At 41.9% G+C, this 24195-nt stretch overlaps 2 protein-coding genes across 2 annotated transcripts; one reads left to right on the top strand and one right to left on the bottom strand.

The window, feature by feature from the left end:
• Positions 1-836: 836 nt before the first annotated feature.
• Positions 837-3306, bottom strand: LOC142991954 (ras-related protein Rab-1B-like). Its single transcript, XM_076142166.1, has 6 exons — positions 3293-3306; positions 2392-2464; positions 2198-2293; positions 1883-1978; positions 1636-1767; positions 837-1064 (listed from the first exon to the last, which is right to left on the bottom strand). The coding sequence occupies exons 1-6, from the start codon at positions 3304-3306 to the stop codon at positions 837-839; spliced, it is 639 nt and encodes a 212-aa protein (XP_075998281.1).
• Positions 3307-20915: 17609 nt separating this feature from the next.
• Positions 20916-22825, top strand: LOC142992955 (mRNA decay activator protein ZFP36L1). Its single transcript, XM_076143522.1, has 2 exons — positions 20916-20969; positions 21596-22825. The coding sequence occupies exons 1-2, from the start codon at positions 20916-20918 to the stop codon at positions 22823-22825; spliced, it is 1284 nt and encodes a 427-aa protein (XP_075999637.1).
• The last annotated feature ends 1370 nt before the right edge of the window (positions 22826-24195 follow it).

Below are 24195 nucleotides of genomic sequence, written 5' to 3'. Positions count from 1 at the left end.
GCACTTCATACTATTACTCAAACTAAACAGGCATCGGTTTCATCCTGCTTAGCAAGTCTGAGGTCTGGAATAAATCTGCTCTGCATCTTTGACCCTGCCCAGAGCAGACATATTGTTTCATAGCTGTGAATAATGAGCCTAATATAACACATTCCAGCCTCTCAGGCAATTTTGAGAAATCACTTCACATCCCTGGGTATTTTATTAGACTAATAATGGCAAGGAATGTCTAGTGATTTATCAAATTTGTAGAGATTGGATTGTTATTTTAGTTCTATTTCAATAAAACAGGATTATAATAAGCATCATAACACATTTAGCACATATAGTTCTGTACATAAGATATCATGTTCATATCAGTGTTGCCTTCTATAAACAGAAAAGCTGATCCTTGGTTACACAGCCATGTGCGATTGTTTGTAATTGTTTTGATTGGTGTAGGGATGAACTGGAATCCGGTTGGACCAAACCCACGTCTACCCATGAGTTCTGTGCGAGGTTTGAGTTTCACCAATGAAAGCCATGCAAATACCTTTATTGAACAAGCAAGTCACATCAAAACTGTTGAACACAATATATAATCTTTGTCATAATTGAGGGCTTGCATCACACTGTACAACCAGTAAGTCAAATATTTCCACTCAAAATAGCCTTTGAGTGGAGGGCTTTTGTACATGAGGTATTACAGGTGGTATCTCCTTGCAGATATTCTCATGATGGATGTTGTAATGTATAGTGTATGTTACATGTGATATTTAAGATATTTGGTGTCTTGTAGCCAAAGATGTGTTGATAATGACATCAACATCACTGCACAGCTTTATAGTCAGTCTGTATCAACAACAGTTGCTGGCCTCCTGAGTCTGTTTTTCCCCTCCGAGCCACAATGGGGCGCTGTTGATCTTGGTGCTCTGGGCGTTTGGCGACCCACCCTGCATTGCTGCTTCATCACTGGCCAGACGCTTGTGGATCTCAGAGGCCATGGTGAGGAAAGCCGTCTCCACGTTCTTTGAACTCTTAGCACTCGTCTCCATAAAGGGGACTTTAAGAGACGAGGCCAGATCCTGGAGAGAGACAAAAGTAAGAGAGAGAGATAGAAGGAGGGGGGGGGGCTATTAAACATTTTAAACAACATTTTTTTAGCCATGTCTCTATCTAAAACATCCAATTTTGGTGTCCGAAAGAAAATAATTTTTCATCCAATGAAAATCCATGATAGATTAGAATCCACGCTTCAGTTCATAGTAAAATAGGTGACTTCTAGCCTCAGCTATATGCCATGCAGATTGATAATTATAGATTGATTGATTATGATAGCATGACAAAGTAATGCACCTTAAGCTAAACTTTAGCATTGTGATGTGCTCCTCGTGAGTATGCTACTATGTTAATAAACCATACGGAGTGTAAACCGTGAAGAGTTTGATTTTGCTGCAAGACTTTAAATCTTGTTTATGCCTCCAGTCATTTATATCTACAATGTATAGAATCAGCTGTTTAAAGTCTTCTGTTCCATCCTTCAATCCTATTGGTATTAAAGTAAAAGGCCTTTGTGAGTAGTGTCAGTCTGTTTTTCATGGCTGTTTTCATACCCTAAGTAGATGACAGCACAGTGTATCACTGCTCATTTTGTACCTGAGCCGTGGCACAGTCCACCACTTTCTTGCTAACGAGGTCAGACTTGTTTCCCACCAGCAGCCTGGAGACGTTTTCACAGGCGTAACGATCTATCTCCTCCAACCACTGCTTCACGTTGTTAAAGGACTCCTGAGGAAAGAGAGGAGGGCACAGAGCACAGGAGGGGGAGGAAGAAGAGATGTTACTGTTCACCCACACCTCACACCATCATCTTGTTCATACCGGTGCCAGACACTCCACAAACCTGCTCTGTTACATCATAGACGATGATGATGCCATGAGCCCCTCTGTAGTAGCTGGAAGTGATGGTTCGAAACCGCTCCTGGCCTGCTGTGTCCCACTGACACAAACACACAATATTAGCTTTAGATTATTCTTACTTTTCTCATTAATTTTGCCACACAAAAATCTTCTCTGCCCAGACCATGGCAAGATTTTTAATTTGTGTAACACAACAAAAGATACCAGCATAAATGAAGTCACCTGTTGTCTAATTTCCAGACAATTCACAAGAAAACACTGATGTGACAACAATAACATCAGGTAGAGAAACTCTCACAATCTGTAGTTTCACAGTCTTCCCATCCATGTCGATGGTCCTGATCTTAAAGTCCACTCCAATGGTGGAGATGTAGCTCTCAGTGTAGGTGTCATCCTGAGGGGTCGGGAGAAGGCAGCATTAGACGGAAAGCAAGAATCTGTTAAGTGTTAAAAGGTGAAGTATGAAACATGTGTAGCTGAGGGCAAACGTACTGCAAAGCGCAGCAGCAGGCATGACTTGCCGACACCAGAGTCACCAATCAGAAGAAGCTTGAATAGGTAGTCACTGGAAGAGGAGGAACACACAAACATGTCAAGCGTTCTTGCATGGAATTGGTATTCTAAATTGTTGCAATGCGACATTACAGATGATTAATCCTGTCACACTGGTTCCACATTAATGCCACATGCAAGCAAATTGAAAGTGAAATCACATCGTTAACGAATCCCTGCAAAGTGTGAACCAGTCACAATCACAGACAGGGACAAGGATGATGCTGTAACAATGTCACCTTTTCTCCTGTTAGTACTGGGTTCAAACCTTCAGCCCCAATGCAACCTGTTCTAGTTGTTGCTGTAGCTCACAGATCATTTGTTACTATAACAATAGGCTAACTGTGAGGCCAACATGGCTTCCAATGAACATGTCAGGGTCTATGAACAACCAAAGTTTTGTCGGTACTTTGTTAGTCTTAAAGGTCAAAGGTCACAACTTTGTTTTGTATTAGATCACAACAGTTTGCCTTTGTGTGGTGAGTGGGCGTAAACATAGAGACACTAGAACTAATCACTGATCAATTATCAAATTTATTTTCATAATGGTGTACTACTGTAGCGCAAGAGCTGCTGCTGCCGTAGATTAAAGCATCGTAGCAATACTTGATGTACACACAGGATAAAGAAAATATACTATAAAGATGGTATAAAGGACAAAGAATGAATAATCATACATTTACACACCTACATAACCTTCATCAGTTATTAGGTCAAAGCCACAAATAACTACTGGCACTAGTTTTAGTCATTCAGATGATACATGGCAAAGCTCTTAGAGGAATTAAAATGTTCACATGGTTTCTATTTCAGTCACATGCAGCTTAGCACAAACACTTACTATTCAGGATTCATGTTCAGTCAGAGGTCACTCCAGATGAAGATGGACTTTAAAATCCCTCAAATTGAATCCTAAAGCTGAGAACAGACAGTGTGTGTGATGCTGCTTGCTGTTTTGTGTGTATAAGAGGGTGTATGAGTGTGTGTTTGAGTGTATGTGTCTGTTCTATTAGAGGGCAAATTGCAGTAAGCCTGGACTACCTACCTACCTACCTAGCTGGCTGACTGATGAGCCTGGTTCAGGTGCATTATTTATTAATAAAGACCAGCTCGGGTTACACCGGGGACAGCACCTGGAACCAACACACACACACTCATGCACAAACACAGGTGCGATTGCATCGCTATACTGCCCCATCACTGGAAACACAAGTTCAAATTTAATTGTCACCTAGCTTAAAATTCACACTGTGTGGCGTTTGTTGTTTTGGTGCTATGTTTCATGCCAGTGTGTCATTACTGTTGCTTTAGTGGTTTTGCTGCACCACACTGTTGCTGCCCCCAGCGATACCTTAGCAGCAGCGTTTCCAACATGTCAGACGTCACCTTACAGGATCACTGTGCTGACACCAACAGCAAGGACGCAGCTGGCATCTAAGAGACATTGAAGAGGCTGTCTAAAAGACATTACAGATTATTTTCATCAGGAATCTATTTGAAACGTGTTCTTGTTGTAATATTGTAACACACACTGATCCATTCTCTTTCTCTGCCTGACCTGGTGACCTATAGGACCTATGAAACATAGGTGTTGGCCAATCACTGGCTTGGCATACACACTCTGTAAATCAAGCAAGTAAATCAAAGACAAAGCTTTCAGGGCATGTTAGAGTCACTTCTCGAAAAGAAGATAAGCAGCTCAACTTTAAGAAGAGAATTTATGAATAATCCATTGAATTAAAATGACATTAAATTAATCATGATTTAAACTATAAACAAACATAATTTTTTTCATAGTCACTGATCTATGGGGCATCCATGATTTTTGACTGAACAATCATGTTTGATCATACAAGTGTTACTTGATCAATCAGATGCAGCTTAGTTGTCGATTAGTGATTTGTACACTGATTAGCTGACTAACTGCCTTAAAGTGTTCTGTCCTCGCTACTTTTGAAGGCAAAAATGAGCCATGCACAGAATCAATAGGATTCCGCCATTTGTGACGCATTCCATAATCACAGTATGAGGTGAGTCCTCCCATTGAGGAAATGCATGAGGAGGTGGCATGGGACACTAGGGGTCTCCCAGTTTCATCATGGGAACTCACTCATTGACACAGTGCAAACGGAATACATGTGTGGTGGTTTTTGCCTGAAAGTTCTGTTGCCTTTGGGTTCAACAGTCTCATGGTAGGAGATGCGAATTCGTTTCAGTTCTCCAAGAAGCATTTAGAACCAAAACATAGACATCTGTGGTTAGCAAAACTGCACAGAGGGGAGGAGCATGAGAAAGATAGGTGTCTACTACTAGAGACAAATTTGGGCCTCAATTGAAAAATCGTTTTATTCCCTTAACTGGAGTCTAATTGAAGTTTCAGTAAACATACTGCCAGTACTCCTCTGTTTTCCTCTCTTTGTTTTCTGTCCTTGTTTCCACACATCTCTTTGTCTCCTATCCTCCTCTTGCTTCTTCACTCCTATCCTTCTTTCCTTTTTCAGAGTGGGACACAAAGCAAAATCGAGGTAGTTTTATTCACTGATTCCTGCAGGTGACCCCCTGTTCACGGGAGCGAGCAGAGAGCAAGGAACTGTGGGATAGGCATTGGCTGAGCAGCTGTGATGGGGTCAGGGGTCAGCGCCCCTGACGACGGCCTGTTGCCTGGGCGGAGGCGGTGGTGCGGTGGTTGCCTGGGCAGCGACAGGCTTATTGGTGCTCCCGATGGGGCAGTGAGGTGGGAAAACGGGGGGAAGGGAGATAGACGAAATAAGGAACAAAAAAAGAAATAAACAAAGAGAGGCGAGTAGAAAGAAAGAAAGGGTGGGAAAGTGAGAGAGGAAGAAGGGGAGAGGAGGAGAAATGAGAAATAAAACCGAGAAGAGAAGGAATACAAGCTATGAAAAATAGAGGAAAGCAACTCAGGCAAAGATGGATGGAGCTCATACTCTTTTGTTGCATAATGGAATAGAAATGTCACACCTCTTACAAAATGTAGAAGTTTATTTACCAACAAGTTTGACACAAGCAGCTGTGCCAGAATTATTCAATCTGCGGAAACTGATTTGTTAAATTAATAAACAAAGTCGTATTTGTACCAGCCAAACACTCCAAAAATAAAATGTGTCCTAAGAAAATTTAGCGCAGTGAAATTCTGTGTGTTTTTGTGTAAATAAGTAACAGAAGTGTGAAGATAATATGGCTGCTTGATTGTTACACACTGACACACTGATGTTTACAAGTGAAAACATGGAACACACTGAACACGCTCTCTTAACCCAGCATACAGGTCATACTGTAGATACCAAGTGGTTACTTCAGAATATGCGATAATGCCCAGGTGCTCATGGGATATGATGTGAACCCTGCTTACAGTTATGTTTGCCACAAGGTTTGTTCAATAACATATGATATGTGAGTAATGCACAACAATTATGGACTAATGTCAACTAGACACTATGTAATTTGTTCTTTTATAACATACACAAAAGTATATGGTATATGATGTGTGTGAGTTTGTGCGTGTGAGCGTGACTGTGCACAGATCCATACACTGAGTTAAACCACTCATTGTTCCTATCAGTGTGTGTTTGTGTGTCCCATGAGACCTGAGAGAGCAGGGATAAATAGCTGCTTTTCACTATTCAACCTTATTTTACCACGCTCCCTGGACCCTGAAAGTGTGTGTGTCTAGTGTTTGCATGCAAATCTCTATGCCTGCATGTTTGTTTTCATGTGTAGGACTAAAGTAAAGACTAAAGTTAATAGAAAATTGTTCATAGCTCAGAAAGTTAAAACTCAATAATTGATCAATTTGATGCTGAATTTCATTTTGGAATTTAACTCGTTACTGCTGGATGAAGATTTATGTGGAGTCACTTAGTCACTTTGCTCTTTTCCCAGGGAGTGTGTGTGTGTGTGTGTGTGTGTGTGTGTGTGTGTGTGTGTGTGTGTGTGTGTGTGTGTGTGTGTGTGTGTTTGTGTGTGTGTGTGCGTGTGTGTGTGTGTGTGTGACCCTCAGGCCAATTAGGCGACAGGTAATTAACCTCATTGAGACATTGAATGGTCTATGAAGGCCTAATTCTACAGAGGCAGAAAGACAGACAGAGTGAGATAAAGGTTAGACAGAGACAGGCAGAGAAAGAACAAGACATATTCCCAAGCCTCCATATCATCCACCATCATCTTCAGAAACAAAAGGAAACAAAGTAGATTAGAAAAACTCTTTGTTTCTGTTGGGCAAAATACAAGTTTCACGAACATTCATTTTAGTTTGAATTTTAAACAAACATTTACTTCATTGATTGCTAGTTTACAGCAATCAATGCACAGTGAAGCAGGCAACAAAGGAGGCCCTCGTTTTCTTCACTCTTACAGGTCAGGGAAGAGTGTGGCAGCATACAGAGAGGAGGCAAAGTGCTCCTGGCCACGGCAAGCGACTGAAGCAGCTCAAATTCCCAGAGGAGATAACCCATGGCTCAGACCCGACATTATTCTCTGGTCTAAATACATCATGAGCGTATGAGCACAAGCTCAAGAAATTTCAGGCCCTCATCTTCGAGAGCCAACAGAATGGATGGATGCCCTGGGCCTGTCTGGAGAGCTCCCACACTGCTTGGGCCCCAGTGTTGAGTGGTGGACAGCGGGGGCAGTGCTATAGAACAGTGGTAAACTTATACAGTTACACAGCTTATACATCATTCTGTTAAGCCGTGTAACTCATCCTGTCTGTCTCTCTACATAAATTACTACTGTCTCGCTCTTGCTCTCTTTCTCTCTCTCCAACTCTCACCCCCCACTCAGGACCCCTACCGCAGTGGAGGAGTGACAGCTGGTCCACTGCTTTCCCGCCAACAGACCAGCTGTCCAGACTAACTAGAATGGTATTTAAGTGCATGCGCATGTTTTTGTGTGTGCGTGTGTGTGGTGTGGTGTGTGTGTGTGTGTGTGTGTGTGTGTGTGTGTGTGTGTGTGTGTGTGTGTGTGTGTGTGTGTGTGTTTTACATAACAGGCAGTTGCTTTCTGTCAGTTTCGCAGTCTCTCTTACACACAAGCACACTTCACAGACAGGATGCAATGTGACATTCATATTAAAAGACTTCTCTATTCTGTGTGAGGGAGGGAGGGTTGGTATGCACACACACACACACACACACACACACACACACACACACACACACAAACTTATCCATCACCAGCAGCATCAGTTTAATAAATTATCATAATCTATGACAATATGATTACGGGAAAATAGTGGTAATCTAAATTTTTTGTGCTCTTGTGCCTTTGTGCTCATCAAAAATTTCTGGAGTGCATTAAGGCTTGCACCAATGGAATCTTCTGCAGGCCGCAATACTAAGTGGGGAAAACAAGGAGGTAAATGGGTAAATCTGCTTCTCTTATTGTATGTACAGTGGAAAAACACACAGAAGATATTAATTCATCTTGCATGTTCTTGTGTTTGTGTTTGTGTAAGAATTTTACTCAAATCAGCTAACTAAACAGACAAATACAAGATGACATCACAGCTGCTGTTGTCATCTATCTAACCTTACAGTTGAAAAGGTGGATGAAACAGCAGCTCAAAAGGAACGTCCAATTTCTGAATTGTCTAATTCTAATAGTCCAATTGTCGGTTAACTCCATCATGTCATATCATGCTACAACAGGCCTCTGCAGTGCCTATTAAGTGAAAACAACAGCAAAGATAGCACTTATCTGTGCGCATCTGGAGCTCCACCATGGTCTACAGTGCCAACTGAAGAACGTAAAAAATTCTGAGGCTGGTATATTATACGTTTATGGTCATTAATAGTGAAATGGTGACTAGATGAACTGTTCATTTTACTGATTAAATCGAAGGGCGCCATACCCACCCTTCCTTTCTATACAGCACAGAGCGTGTGTACAGTTCTGGATCGTGTAAAATGTTCAGATAAAGGTTCACACACATGTGCACACACTCAACAGAAAACCACATCCAGGATTCTGGCTTTAGACTCTAACTGACGGCAGCTGTGTTCGTTAACCCCTCATCGCTCAAACATGACCACACATCTTACCGCACATGTGTACAGACACACACACATGCATGCCGCGTAAAGCCTTGTAACACCCATTGTGTCTCGTTAACCGCTGGGATTATTGATGTGAGGCAATGGATGTGGTCAAAGCTGCTCATTCGCTTATCAACAGTATGGGATTACACACACATGCAGGCACACACACACAGCTTCGACTGGCTCTTGTCAGTGGCAGACACAAGAAAACACATTCACTCAGGGAGGAAACAGTACACAAGGTACCCTGAATGTGTGTTTGTTTATGTCTGCCAACAAAGTTTGCAAGTGTACCAGACCCCCTGACACACACACCTTTCTGTCAACCCCCTTTCCCTTCCTGTAGTAATTATGTCACCATGTGTTTGGTCTGCAAACCTGTTGACAGGGAACACGTGTGAGTGTGAACACACACTGATCTACTGTGGCTTGTGCAGAGGTCTTTCTACATTGTAAGTGATTTTGTAAATACAAGTAAAAAAAATTGTAAAGAAGTTATACACTAATAAAGTGTATTGTTGCTCCATAAAGGTTCTCACAAACCCCTTATATTAAACCATTAAATGTTCTATCAACCACAAAATGGTTGAAAGACAAAGCTAAGAAGAGGCTTGCTAAGAAAAAGCAGAAATGAGCTTCTCAAAATATTTACCAGGATTAAACAAGACTGGATATTGGATAAATTCAAGCCACGCTGACTCCAAGAGCTGATGCACGTCAACAGAAAATTGACTATAGAACCAGATAATGTTGCTCTCTCTGCTGGTAAATCCTCATCTAGTCCACCAACTCCTGCATGAATGTCATTACAGCTTTCTACTGTCCACTTCTATAGAATTCTGTTGGTTTTTTTCCCAGGAACAATTGAACATGACACATTTTTTTGACTGCAAGTGTGGGTTAATCAGGTCATTGGAGGTCTGGTGTAGAAAACAACACAGGAACAATAGGAGTGAAGGGGGGCTAGTTCATATGAATGGTTCATTGGCTGTGTTGCTTTGTATTATACAGAATATGGAAACTAGTGCAGGGATTCCACTGGGAATGAATGTTTGTTATGTAAATGAATCAGTCTGATATGGTCGGTTGGCTGCATCCACCTACTTATTGGCATTGGGCTGATGATGTTGATGATGCTCTTGAATTGGTCAGAATGATAAGAAAAGTCTTACTTTTCTCCATCACTATAAGCTCACAATGAAAGGAAATACAGACGTCATTTGGACTTCAGGACAATGAAGAACAGGAACATATTTTTGTGGTTGCCAAAGAGTTTTGTTGTTTCTGTAGAAACAAGATTCAGAGAGAAACTTAGGACGAATAACATTCATAGCCCATCAACTTTACTCAAACGTAATACACAGAGCTCACAACCATGTTCTGACATCTGCAAACAATATTTGCCAACTGTCTTGTTTGTTCTGAAAACTGATAAACAACAAGATGTTGGCCTACTTGGTATATCAACAACATAACAACACAGGTCTGTTTACTCTTATCTCAAAAGTCAGCTGTTACAAGCATTCATCATGTGAGTACAGTAACAACAAGCATTCAAGCACACAGCAAATTGAGGCACTTATATCTCTATATCTATTCCGAGTGAGCTTAGCAATGTGGAATTTAGGAGCATCATGTCATTGTCAAGTCATTGTTAAGAAAATTATTTGTTTTACTTCTGTGTCGCTGATTAAAATAATAATCTGTTTCATGCTAAAATATAGCTAATGCTAACATTATATGCTAAATGTCGAGGGCAGTCATCATTAGAAAATGGATGTATATAAAGCGAGATATTGTTAGATAGCATTAAATGTATATAAACTATCAAACATTGAGGCAGAAGTTTCTTAATTTGTAGTTGGGCCAGTTCTCTAAAAGCACACGGTGAGAGAACATGCTATCACCATCTCCTTCATCGTGTATCAGTGTCTCTGTCTTCATACACTGCTGTCTGTGTCCATATCTGTTTTTGACTATAATCAAGCCTTTAGACTTGGTCCTCAATTGGACTACGTTCAAAACTAGGAAAGGGCAGAGAGGTTTAAACATCCTCTGACCTCATGTTCCAAAGCTATATTCAACGTTCCAACCATTCTGATGTAAGCTTTGGGTCCTGCATCACTGAAAATATGAAAACCTGTTGAATGTGAAATCCATAAATTAAAACACCTTCTCCCTGTCGCCTCTTCATAAATGTGCATTTGAGTGCAGAGGAGTAAAAATGTGTGTGTGCATGCGTGCGTGCGTGTGTTTCACGCTCTTGCTCTCTCAGCAAATTGCAACAAACAATGAAGGAAAGACTGCAGCAGGAGAAGTGGATAAATAATGTTGTACCAGGCTAGAATGGTATTTAGCTGAAGAAAAGTTAGTTTAGGTTCTGGATTACACTTTTTTAATATAATGTATTGATTAAGGAGGAACATGTGCTGATTAGTACTAGATGTCCACTTGAAAATTTTCACATAATTTCACTGGAAGATACAAATCAAGTTTTAAAAGTGTTTAGAGAAGCACCAAAATGTTGCATGGTTTCACTGTCTGTCTGTCTTCCTGTGTATATGATGTAATTGCAACACACAAAAGTGCCTTAGCTACCAACAGCTGTGTGTGTGTGTGTGTGTGTGTGTGTGTGCGCACGTACGCGCGCACACACACACACACACACACACACGTGTTCGCCTCTGTTAAAATAACATGGCAGCTGCTTTGGAGACTGGTCTCTTTTAGCAGCAAGACAACACCTCCAAGACCCACAACTTGTGTGTATGTGTGTGTGTGTGTGTGTGTGTTTGTGTGTGTGTGTGTGTGTGTGTGTCTTACTGCAAACTGTAGGCTGTCTGGAATTAACAATATCCAGTCTGTCGTTCTCTCACTCTCACACACACGTGCACACTCACACATACACATCTTCGCAACCGTCCACCAGTTGTGGCAGTTGACGCGTGTGTTGGGTTGGCATTTGTCTCCAGACATACTGAACCTTTATGGCTTTTGTGGAGGTTTGTTGTGCATGTGGGTGTGTGTTTGCAGCAACATTTGGGCAGATAGATAGTTTAAGAACATTTGCGGACACTTTAACGTACTCCAGTTTGCAGTTCAACAACAATACTGACCCAGGAGCACCTGATTTTGAAATTAGTTGCAGCGAGCCCTCTGACCTGGATCACACACAAGGTCCTTTGCTTGGTTCTTTCCTTGCTGTCCCATGTCCAGTAAAAATGAAAATGTTTTAATATGGAATGAGAAATTGAAAACCTTTCACACACCAAGAACACCAAGACTGTAGTTGACTGTCAGCAGCCTTCTGGAGGGTTCAGAATGTGGAAATAAGTGACAGAAGAAACAGTTTATTTTCTTATGTCTGAGTTCTCAAGTATGTCTGTAAGTAAGAACAGAAAGAAGTAAAGCCTGATACACAAATCTCCATAGTTGAAAGGAAAAGTCATTTAGTATTAAATATCATGTATATTGTTGTATTGCATTGTAATGATCATACATTCAATTATCCGTTATGTTGACCTCTAAATTAAAGCTAACATGTTTAGCACCAGCTTCTAGAATCAAATCAGTTACAGCCTTAAATATTACACTCACAATCCAGTTTAGTTAAACACTGTTAACTGTTACATCATCAAAAACACTCACAGGTTCCCTAGAAATAATCCTTGTGTTATTCACAAAATAAATAGGATTCTGCAAATTCTCTAATCATCTGTTTTGAGGCAGTTTCAAAGACAAATAATAGGATGTACAATAACATAATGTGTGGATTATATCTCTGCGGATTTGAAGAAAGGAAGTCTTTAATGCGCTGATTGATGCTTGTAGGGCCTGCTGGACAGTCTGCTGTTGCATCATACAGTAGCTAGCAGCTGGTACAAACCAGCAAAGAGAGGAGCCCCCTCTTTCCGTCAGTATGTGGGTGTGTGTGACCCATACATGACACATTGCCATGTTCCAAGAAACAGGAAACTGACTGGCGGGAAAATGACTGCCGGGGGAGGTCTATGTCTTTGTCCAAATCCAAATCCATATTCCAGGGGCTCTTCACTCCCTACCCCGCCCCCCGCCTCACCTCCCCCAAATCCTCCTCATCCTCTCTCTCAGTCCAGGAAGCTTCAAGGTGCCTGCTGTTTATCCTGAAAGAATGAGCAGAAGAAGGAAGGCAGGGAATTTCTTGTTTGGGGAGAAAGAGGGAGTGGGATGCTGTGTGTCGTTGTGTCCTGTGTGGGGGAGTTTGAGAGCAGTTGGTCCATTAAAGGACTTACCATACGGCTGAGTGGAGAGATGGAGAAGGCAGAGAGAGAAAACCAACAGAGTCTAATGATCTGCTGACCATGCTTGAGACCAAAAAGTTTATTACTTTCTTTACGGTGCTCACAATGTTTTTTTGCCTCTGATTTTTAGTCCAAGTGATTCACACTTGTGATTTGTATGAGCACTGCAAACACATAACAACTGAACCACATATTATCATTAGTCATACCTCCATTACTCTTACCGTTGTTGTTCCTGTGCCTCTATGTGTGTGTGTGTGTGTGTGTGTGTGTGTGTGTGTGTGTGTGTCTCTACTCTCTACTCTCACTCTCTCTCTCTCTAAAACCAACTGGTCAAGGCAGATGGCTGCTTACCAAGAGCCCGGTTCTCCCTTAGGTTTCTTCCTGTTTAGAGTTTTTCCACTGTTGCCAAAGTGCTTTTTTGGGTTAAAGAACATATGTCAAGGTTATGGGCCTTAATAATAACCTTTGTGATGATCTGGCACAACATAAATAAAGTTGAATTGAAGATAAATGGTTATAGTAGACCTTTTAATCGGAGAGAACGCCTTGAGATTAGAAAGATACAAGATACACAAAGATATGTGCTCATGCCTGGCTGAGCCCTCTTATTTACCCTCTGACTGGACCTGGTACCGACTCAGACAGGCTGTGTTACATCCACGACATTTCCCACTGAGTGTTGGTCTTCCTCTGATTTTAAAATGCTGCAGATTACATCAAAGCACACAAGGATAAACAGAGACCAATCCAAAATCCAGAAAGGATAGAATACGAAGACTGAATGTAAAAATTGAATTTGCCAATACTTAAGTCCATATTTCCTCAGACCCATGACCATTTCCGAGGCGTTCTGAGACATAAACACTTGTTATGGAGGGAGTTCAATTGATGGATGGAACAAGGCAAAAGAAAAAGTGGGATGCAGTAGCTCAGTTGGAAGGGGTTTCGTTTGGGAACCGGAGGGTCGCCAGTTCGAGTCCCTGCCGAGGTGCCCCTCAGCAAGGCACCGAATCCCCAACTGCTCCCCCCTTTGTAATGTGTGGTAATGTAATTTAAGTCGCTTTGGATAAAAGCATCTGCTAAATGATTGTGATGTAAAAAGAGAAATGTCTTTTTTGTCCACAGCTGTCACAGGGTGAAGAATGTACAGAAGGACTTTTTTGTCTATATTACACATACATTGAAGTGGAGTTGTTTTTATTAACCTTTAAGGCCCCTGTGGTGTTTGATCAACCTCCACCTTTGTATAACAGTGGCCAACAGCCTGGGGTCACCATTAATCTCTCAGTCTTAACGGCACATTTATTTCCCAACCGTTTTGCCATTAATCTCTACATTGTTTCACTTTAATCAACCACTTTCCTCATATCAGCGCCAGAAATATTTCCTGGCACCCTATAAAGAGCTCATAAATCACAAGCCTGAAAGCAGATGATATTGCTGTACTATTCCCTGGGTACAAGCAAGAGCTACACTGTCCACACACACAAAACACCATAGTACTGTATATCAACAGAGTTTGACAGCTTTATTAAGCAGTACCGACAACAGAACAATTACTTTGACAAGTGCCGTGACTTGTGTTTTTAAACTGACTTTGTTGAATATACCCACACCTCTCTTCCATGATTATTCCCCTTCATTTTGGCACTACTTTCCCTCTAGACTTGACATTGCTGTTGTGATTGCTTTAATTAGCTGCCATTACTCCTCTGCAGTTTGCGAGGGAAGCAAAAAATGCGGTATCTGGTGAACTACACAGGGAATTAAAAATAAGAAAAGAAAGAAAGAAAGAAAGAAAGAAAGAAATACCAACAGAGCAAACGACCTAAGCAGGTTGCAACAATAGCTGTTACGCAAACAATCAGGTAATGGCAAATGCAAACATTTGACGCCTATTCAAACGAAATAGAAATGTCCTAACTGAGCCACAATCCATAAGAAAACAAAGACATGGAGGAAATGAAGGAGTGAATATGAATATTGTGCTTTGATTTTTTTGATGGCTCATTGCATAAAGTGGAGCTGTTGGTTAATTTCTTGCATTTCTCTCTTTTGTCATGAGTGAGGAACAATTCCTGACGTGTTTTCTGACTCTTTCTAGTCTCTTAACTGGAATTCATGGATAAAAGTACAACAAGGATATAAGCACGTTAGCTAACTTCCTGTACCCAGGAGGAACTTCATTACTTGTTTTATGTGGTGCTGTCAACATTATTGTGCACATTACACAACTAATTTCAGGGGGTCAATTACAAGATAATTTTCCCCCTTGACTGTAAAGACGAAGATCCACAAACTCTCTTCCCATACTCACATATATAGACTTCCTTTTTCATTTTTGCATCAGCTTTCATTCTGCTAACTGTAGTGATAGTTCATGTAAAGCAACATCGCTTTTGCCCTTTACATTGGAAATGGATGACGAATCAAAGCCTGCAGAATTGTCTGTTTTTTCCCTCGGGTGACTACGGCCCTTGTGAGAACACTGTAATTTGCTTAGAGGCAATTTGAAAATGACTTCACCAAATCCTTTTCACTGGGGTTTAGTCATGTGCATCTCAGGGTGAGCATTTGCCCTTGATTAAGCCACAGCAGACAGTTAGATCGGATCCTCTGTGCTGATATTGTCCATGCTGCCTTCAGTGTGGTTTATATGAGAACATATGGAGAAGCTTGTGTGGACAATGGAGCTCTTGTCATGCTGACCTCAACAAAGAGGCCAAGACAGACACTCAGACAGGGGGTCCACAACTACGCTGTTCACGCTGTTTCTGTGTATGTGTGTGAGTGTAGAGGATGTATGTACATTGCTATTACTGGCTCCACATTAAATTTTTTACATTTATAGTTATGGTTTACAGGTTTTCGGTTACTTTAAGTTTTAGTATAATCTGTTGTTGGAGATGTGGAAAACAGCAGGCCTGTGCTAAATTAGATTTACTATTTTAATTACATTATTTAAGGCCATTTTCCTTTATGGAAGATGGAATGATTTACCAGTACTAACATCATCTGCCCATGTGTAGCACAGGTCATTTCAGATTCAAAACCACCTTCCCATTAGCCGTCGTAACTTCATCAATCAATCAATCAATTCATCGTCAAGTACTTTGAGAGGCTGGTCCTCTCACACTTAAAATCCTCTCTGCCTGCTACATTGGACCCTCAGCAGTTTGCATACCGCCACAACAGGTCAACTGCGGACGCCATCTCCACTGCACTTCACTCCGCACTGACACACCTAGAGACCCCAAATTGTTACACCAGAATGCTGTTCAATGACTTCCGCTCAGCATTCAGTACTGTGATCCCCTCCAAGTTGATATCCAAGCTCGGCCAGCTTGGTATCAACATATCGCTCTGCAATTGGATTCTGGACTTTCTGACTAACAGACCTCAGTCTGTTTAGTTGGATAATCTCTCGTCCTCCACTATCACCCTCAACACCGGCGTGCCATAAGGCTGCGTGCTGAGCCCTCTCCTGTGCCTGATCAGAGGTGACGATGAGACAGCCTACAGGGATGAGGTAAAGCACCTGGCCACATGGTGTGTTGACAATAACCTGATGGTGGGGCGAAAAGGTATGTCTTCTCCTATCACTTGAGGAGAAGGGTGGTGTGGGTGAAAGTTGTTCTTCTCTTCTTTGTGTTTTTGTAGTGTCCATACAATTACAAACAGGTATAAGAGGACACGCTCAGTTTCATTTCTCTAATTACCAGTCCAGCCTTTCTAAACCTGGTCAACCCATCCTCCTTTGTTGCTCTGAACACTTACCCTCTTATCCCCTCTTCCATTCTGTTACCCAACTCATCCTATCCTCCCCTCATCCATTTCCTATTCACACCTCCCTTCAACGTACCCATACTCCACTCATCCTCTCACTCCTCCCCTCATCCATTTCCTCACCTTCCTTGTACAATCACCAACTCATTCGTACCCTTCAGCTCTCCCTTCATCCACTTGCTGTGGTTTATACAAAAACCTGAGGATAACTTTCAAATGATTAATGAAGAATTAATGCATAGTGCTTCAGCTCCTAGCTTCATTTACTTACCAAGCCGATTCATCCATTCATTCCCCTACCCCACTGGTCCATTCCCCAACTCAATCCCCTGATCTCTTTACCCAACTTGTGCAATCATCCTCTCATCCGTTCCTTTACTCAACTTATGTTCCTGTCCATGTGTCCTCATTGGTTCCCTTAACCCGCTCATCCCATCATCCTTTCCATCTCCATTCATCTCCTTAACCTGACTCGGCACACCATGGTCTCATTCCTTCAAGCAACTTCATCTATTCTGCTTCTGATCATGACACCGGAGACACTGAACCCCCAAACTTCGAACAGTCCAGGCCATTGATCTATCCCAGTGCAGTGTGGAGCTTAAACGAGAATTGGTCCACAGCTGTGTGGCTGTGTTTTACCCTCTGCTCCCCTCGATTCCACCCAAAACCACCAGTAACTGACATGGCGAATAACCATCCCAACCAAGAAAGTAAACCACTACACAGCCCCACTAGCTCATTGTGCAAAGAAGCCTACACATATACACATTTCACATACAGTTATGGTGATTATGTAAGAACAGATTCTGTCAGTCAGGGTAAAATAGCAAAAACTGCATGTAGGAAAGAGATAACGGGAGAAAGAGGAATGGCGGACATATGCAGCAGCTCTGTCAGGGTCGGTCAAAGGTCCTGTTGAATAAAAGTATTTAACCCAGATTATTTAACCCTGATGCAGTGAGAAAGGAAAGCAAGTAAGAGATATAACGACAGCCGGTCTGTTACCCAACTGCCCATAGGAGCAGCAGGGAGGAAACCACACTGGATTACAGTTAGACAGACACACACAAACGTATGAGTGAGGTGTTGTGATAAGCAGAAACTGTTTTGCCTTTTACAGTTTGTCTTTGCATTCCTATTAAATGACAACTGTCATTCAGTTCAAGACATTTTTTAAATTTATTAATAATTAATTCAATTTAATGATTTGTTTTTCTTTTTTTCCCCTATACTTTATAATCTTAATCTAGGTTTCACTCTGTCTCACCTTGGAGCTCCCCATTTAAGAATTTGTGTAAAACAACAACAATCCCACAGCAAGAAGAATCAGACTGGATTTTATATCTACTGCAAACACACTTTTGTTGGTATTGTTGCTTCCACAGTCCCGTGGGTGGAGTTTGTCACGAACGAGCGAACACAATGTCAAAGTTAATAGTCGGCCATCAGAGGCTTCCTCAGGTATTTGTGTGCTTCTCTGAGATTGACCACTTACCTGACACTGCCCTGGTATGGCAAACCCCACCCATCTAATCCTCTCAACTCAAAACACATATGAGGGCGTGCGAGAACAAAACCACAGATGAGGCAGTGTACATACTTCAATGGCCAACTGTGGAAAAAAATCTTTCCCTTTTAATTTGTAGCTATTGTCTAGTTGACACTTGAATATTTTAACACCCTAGCCTCAATCAGTCAAGGAAGGCTGTTGATTTCCATGTCTGCCCTTGTATCTTGGTGTCTGTGGAGTTGGATGACATTTAACATCACTTGGTGGTTTTCTGTAACAATTTACTCCTTTTAACTTAAAAACTATTTTACTGATACTTGATTTACTTCTTCTTAATAAAGGATCCGAGAATCTTCCAACTCTGCCAAATCATTACAACAAATGTCTGTCAAATGCACTCTTCACAAAACAAAAATGGCATTTCTACAGTTGCAGTTTCACTTGATCTCTGTGTTTTTTCAGTGTGTTGATTCAGTGCTACCAGATGATTCCTACAAACATTACCATTTTGTTTACAGTTGCCATGAACAGGTCTTTGGCTCTTTGATGGACACCGCACCCAACCATAAGATTATCAATGTGTGAAATGGTCTATACAAGCTCCCTATTCACAGCCTAACGACAATCAACACTTTTCTTTCAAATGCACCTTTTAACTATTCACAGATGCAGTGCATTTACATGCATATTGAAACTTAATGCCACCATCAACATCAGGTCAGTCTTAGCAACAGACCTTGATTACTTGAATTGCAACTCTGGCGTGTGTACTTGTCACCCTGCACGCTTTTCCTCACTCTTCAGATACTCCAGCAAAGCAAAGGGACGTGTACATTTGCAAACGGCAGAATCCCTTTAATTCTGTACATGTATAAAACTTACACAGACTGTTTTGGGCCATGCTGACACTAATACAAAACTTTATTTGTAGTGTTGATGTGAGACTCATTCAAGCTCAAAACATTTTTTTTCTGTGATTACACAGTGTTTACAGGTACCTGTGAGCTGCTTCCCACAAGGAAAAAGTGAAGCAAAAAACAAGGCAGCACACTTTTTGTCTACAGTCCATCCTCAACAGCTCTCAACCTCCCTCTTAACCCGGTTTACCATTTCAACCCAACAAACTCTCAAGTAACCAAATACACAGCTCAGCTGCATGAGCGGCTGGAGGAAATCTGACCAGCATGTCAAGGCTTGTCATCTTTCAAACAATGATTTTGTTTACATGCCGCTCAAAACTCTAACTATTTGTCTGCACTGTGAAAAGGACATGAGAGGAAACTGTATACATGGACAGAATCAAGAGGATACAAAGTGTCTTTCTTCAAACACAGCAAATATGTGAATAAACAGAATGAATGGATTTAAATTGGCAAAGTGTAGGTTGTTTTTTTGCAGTGGGCATTCTCCTTGATTTGATCTATTGCTTTTAACGCAGTATATTCAAACATAGAAATTATGAGTGCAAGAAACTTTAAGATGGAAATGGAAAAAATTGACATAAATGGCAAAGACGTCATAATTATTGAATGATCGTAAATGGTCCACAGACAGGTTACCGGACAGCAACAGGTGAATGGGAGTACATGGATTTGTAGTTGTGTAAGCAAGCATCAAACCCTGTTTGGTTTGAGCTGTCGCAATCCCTTACGATGCTGCTCTAAGGTGTATTTCAAATTTTGGGGATGTAGTTTCAGATCACGTCAATGCTTTAACCTTTCAGCAACATTGTGCTCAATAACCAAAGTGTAGAGTTTGTTGTGTGGAATATAACAGCCCAAGCTTCCACCAATGGATAAATGTAACACATGCTGATACAATATTTCCTCATGAAATACTGTGGAGAAGTGTAATGTCACAGAAAACTGAGTTCTCTAAGTACTTATAACTTGTACCTAACTCATGCTGTAACTTTTCAGATGTGTTTGTATTCTTACCATTTCAAAATGTTCTTTCCAGCTGCTTTTGTTGTTTTTCACTGTTTTAGGCTTAACTTGTTGTGTAATGTTGTATGCCTTATGTTGTATGTAACTCCACATTTCTCCACATTTCCATCCCTAATGCAATTACTTTGTCAAACATGTACATTTATATTAGCCTTATATTGACATTTTATTGGTCTACACAGTATTTACATCTCTTAACAACTTTTGTTACACTTATGGCACTAATGAAAGCTAAGGAGATAATACTTTCTTTCTTTTTTAAACTTGTCATTATCTCCTTAGCTTTGGTGGTCCTAAACAAAGTGAGGGGACGGACTGTTAAAAAGCAGAATGTACCTTTAAAGGACTATGGATCTCAACTCTCTTGGAGGGGCAGCTGGAGGGGGGGTGGGGGTGGGGGCCGGGGGTGGGGGGTCTGTGGTTAATGAATGGGGAGAAAAGTAGCTTCATTCAGCCCCCTCCTCTTCTTTCTATGCACACACCCTGCCCCCCAGCGCACGGTTAGAATGCAAGTCCCCATTCCCAGCCCCCCAACACACACAAACATGCACGCACACTCCCTGCCCCCTGCAGAGCACAAGCAGGGGGTGGGTCTGTGGGTTTCCCCAAGTATTTAAGCGGATTCCAGCAGATGGCAACTTTCTTCCAGGAGTCACACTGCCCCTCTCCCAACTTCCTGTCTCACATCTCCCCAACCTCCTGGGCCGAGTGTCTCCACTGCCTACCAACACTTGGAGGGTCATTTCGCTCATCTCAATACCTCAAAGAAGCAGAGTTTGTCTCTTCTCTCTCCAGCCCCAAGACTTTTTGTCCTGCTCAGCCCTCCACTGTGGGATCTGACGTCCAGCTCCTCCGTTCTGTGAGGACAGAGGAACCAACCATGCCCTCTGATTTTCTAACACCTTTCATGGAACTAAGTGAGGAGTTCTGCAAGGTAAGACGAACGATGTGACAATCATATTTCAATGTTTGTATGTGTATATTTACCAGTATTCAACCATAGTATCACTTGTTTATTTTAATCAATAAACCTTCCAGCAGTAGTGTACAAGATAAATGAACTAATGAAAAATAACAAAAAAGTAACAAAAAGAGTAACAATTTATTTTTCTATTTTGCCATTGGTGCATTCTGTATATTCTAAAATGCATTTTGGGGTGGCTGCTGAAAGTTGATCTCTGTTTCGATAATTGTGGTTAGTAGTGGTTTAGTTGTTAAAGTGTTCACAAAACATCTTGCATCTGTGAAACTTCAGCCTATGCTTTTGCACCTTATCAGATAAATTAAACTGACTCCTGGCAGCTCATGCTGTTTGAATATGCAATTTTTTTCAGAAAAGCTTAAATTAATGGGAAGTGTCACTACATTAAAAACAATAAATAAGAACAGCTACCACACATGTGTTTTGGGCTGATAAATTAAGCACAGAAAGATCATCGATCCAGCAGCTCTACTTAAGCCACAGCAAAATCTCCTTTCCCTTTGAGTCAATGCAGCCAGTCTCACACCAGTGGTCCTGGAATGCAGAAAGCTCACTTCTATTCTTCTTTTGTGTTGCAGAGTTTCCGTGGCCTGGAGACAACAGATGGTCCTTCCACCAGCTCAGAGCGGCAGAGGCAGCAGAGAGTCCTTGGCTTTCAGCGTCGCCATTCTCTCTGCCCTGTGACCCTCACCAACTCCAAGTTCAACAGCAGCAACAGCAATAGCAGCAGCAGCTCTGAGGTGACTGATTCGGCCTGCTGGGGCATCAAAATGACCTCTGACCAGCAATGGAGCAGGGATGGCCAGCTGCCCCGCTCCTCGCTCAGCCACATCCCCTTCAGAGTAGACCGATCAGTTAGCATGATAGAAGGAAATGTTAGCTGCATTGGTAGCAGGGATGAGAAGATGACCAACATGTCTCCTCCGCTGCTGCTCCCTCCACCAGGCCTCTGCCTCAGCAACACCTCTCTTTCGTCCACCTCTCCTTCCTCTGTATGCAAACCCTTAGCCCCTCCCCCTCACATCTCCACCCGGTACAAAACTGAACTCTGCCGTACCTACGAGGAAAGTGGGGCATGCAAGTATGGCTCTAAGTGTCAGTTCGCCCATGGCTTTGATGAACTCAGAGGCCTCAGCAGACATCCAAAGTACAAGACAGAGCCATGCCGCACTTTCCACACCATAGGCTTCTGCCCTTACGGAGCCCGCTGCCATTTCATCCACAATGCTGACGAGCTCAACAATGCAGCTGTCACCGACACTGATGCTGTACTTTCGCAGTCAAAGAAGCAGAGACCTCCTCTTCGTCACAGCATCAGCTTTGCAGGTTTCTCATCATTGCCGCAGACTTTCCAACCTGTTCAGGAGTCAAAGCCTTCATCCTTTCTCTTCACACGTGCCTTCTCTGTTTCGCCTCCTCCGTCCTTCACTGGAAGTCCAGAGCTCCTCTCCCCTCTCTTTCCAGAGCCAGGAGCCCTGAAGCACTGCCCGTATCCCTTTTCTGGTGTCACTGACGTGCCCAGTGACAACATTGATACAGCTCTGCGCTTCTATGCTGTAACCGACTCTATTGGTACCAGATGTCCCACCTCCAAAAACCCAAACATGCCCTGCCATGGCTCCCAGCAGCAGCCCATGTCTCTGAATGGCCTGTCTGGCCTTCAGCGCTGCTCCTCAGCTGATTCCCTCTCTGAGGAAGGCTACACCTCTTCCTGCTCCCTCAGCTCTTCCTCCAGTGGCACTGAGTCTCCGAGCTTTGAGGGCCGACGCCTGCCCATCTTTAGCCGCCTGTCAGTCTCAGATGAATAGAGAAGAGTTTTACTGGAGAGCTGGATTTTGCCAGGAATAAAAAGTCTATTTGTTTTACAGATTTTACAGAAAAGTTACTGAAGTTTAAAACTTTAGGTTTTCAGTTCCTCCATAGATCCAGCCAGGTAAACGTATGTAACTTTGTGCATATTGCATTTCTCATCCAAGCAGTTGTAGCACTGCTCAGTGTTCGCCCAGTTTAACTGACTTTTCTTTTGGGTTTTTTGTTGTTTTATAGGTTGTTCTTTATGCCATTGTAACTGCTGTATACTGTTGTATACCCACTTAAGAAAATATTAGTAAGGTACTTCACTTAGCTTGGCCTTTGTCCTTTCTTCTATGTAGTGGGAGCTTCTGTGTGAGAATTTCCTGTACCCGCATTTATTGATTATTGTTAAGTGCCGTTTGCCCAAGCGACCGGTGTGGTAAACCCTTCTTCTACAACTGTGGCGTAATGTTTAACACCTTGGGCATAATTCTGGCTTAGTTGTGGTTAAACATTGATTTCTTACCTGCAGTCCGTTTCCCACTATCCCTACTTGTATCCAGGGCTCTCAAACAAAATGGAATCAACCTCCGTGAGTAAGAGGGGTTTAATAACAACATTCTGAATTGTAGTCATGAATTGATTATTGATGGTTTTTGGCTGTGGCCACGTCATTGTAGAGCGCTAGTGTACATGTAGTGGTATCTGTAGATTCAGTGAACGTCATCATATTTCTCTCTAATTACCAAAGTTGAACCCCCCTAACCTGATAGTACTGTTAACCCCTAGCCTAACCTTTAGACAAGACAGGTCATATACAGTGTTGTGATTATTATGGTAGTTTATTACTTGTTTTGTTATTTATTGCTTTTGTGTGATTTGTGCAACATATGAGATCGTATTGTATTTTGCATTTTTCTGATGGGGGAGAAAATATGCTTTACTTTTCATGTTGTCCCTGTACATATGGTTTACACCATTCAGCAGCTTTAAGAGGGCTTGAGGAGAGGAGAGAAGAGACAGAAACTTTGGCATTCTATATGTACTGTATGTTGCCTTATTGGCTTGTAGGCCGCCATCAAAGACTCACTGTGTATTAACACTGCAAGCAGGTCTACGTTTTGCTTAAACCAGAGACAGTTCCCATACCAATCCCATCACATTTGTGGCATTAGCGCTACAACTTTGTGACACTCATGTCAACCATCTGGCCCTAATTTGATGCAGCTGCTGGTGGTGAGGGCACACAGTGAGTCTGAACTCTTCTTCTTTCAAGCCTCACTCCTTTGTTTTAACGATGTCCACTTGTTTCCAGTGGTATATTGAAGGTTGTATTGTGATTTTTTTTTTAAACACATGCTCATGGCTTTAGTGACACAAAAGT

The sequence above is a fragment of the Genypterus blacodes genome, unplaced genomic scaffold (assembly GCF_046128005.1).
Source record: "Genypterus blacodes isolate CSIRO-AG114 ecotype Tasmania unplaced genomic scaffold, CSIRO-AGI_Gbla_v1 ptg000003l_1, whole genome shotgun sequence".
Taxonomy (NCBI): Eukaryota; Metazoa; Chordata; class Actinopteri; order Ophidiiformes; family Ophidiidae; genus Genypterus; species Genypterus blacodes.
The sequence above is the reverse complement of the archived record's forward strand: the minus strand, read 5'-3'. Positions and strand labels throughout refer to the sequence as shown.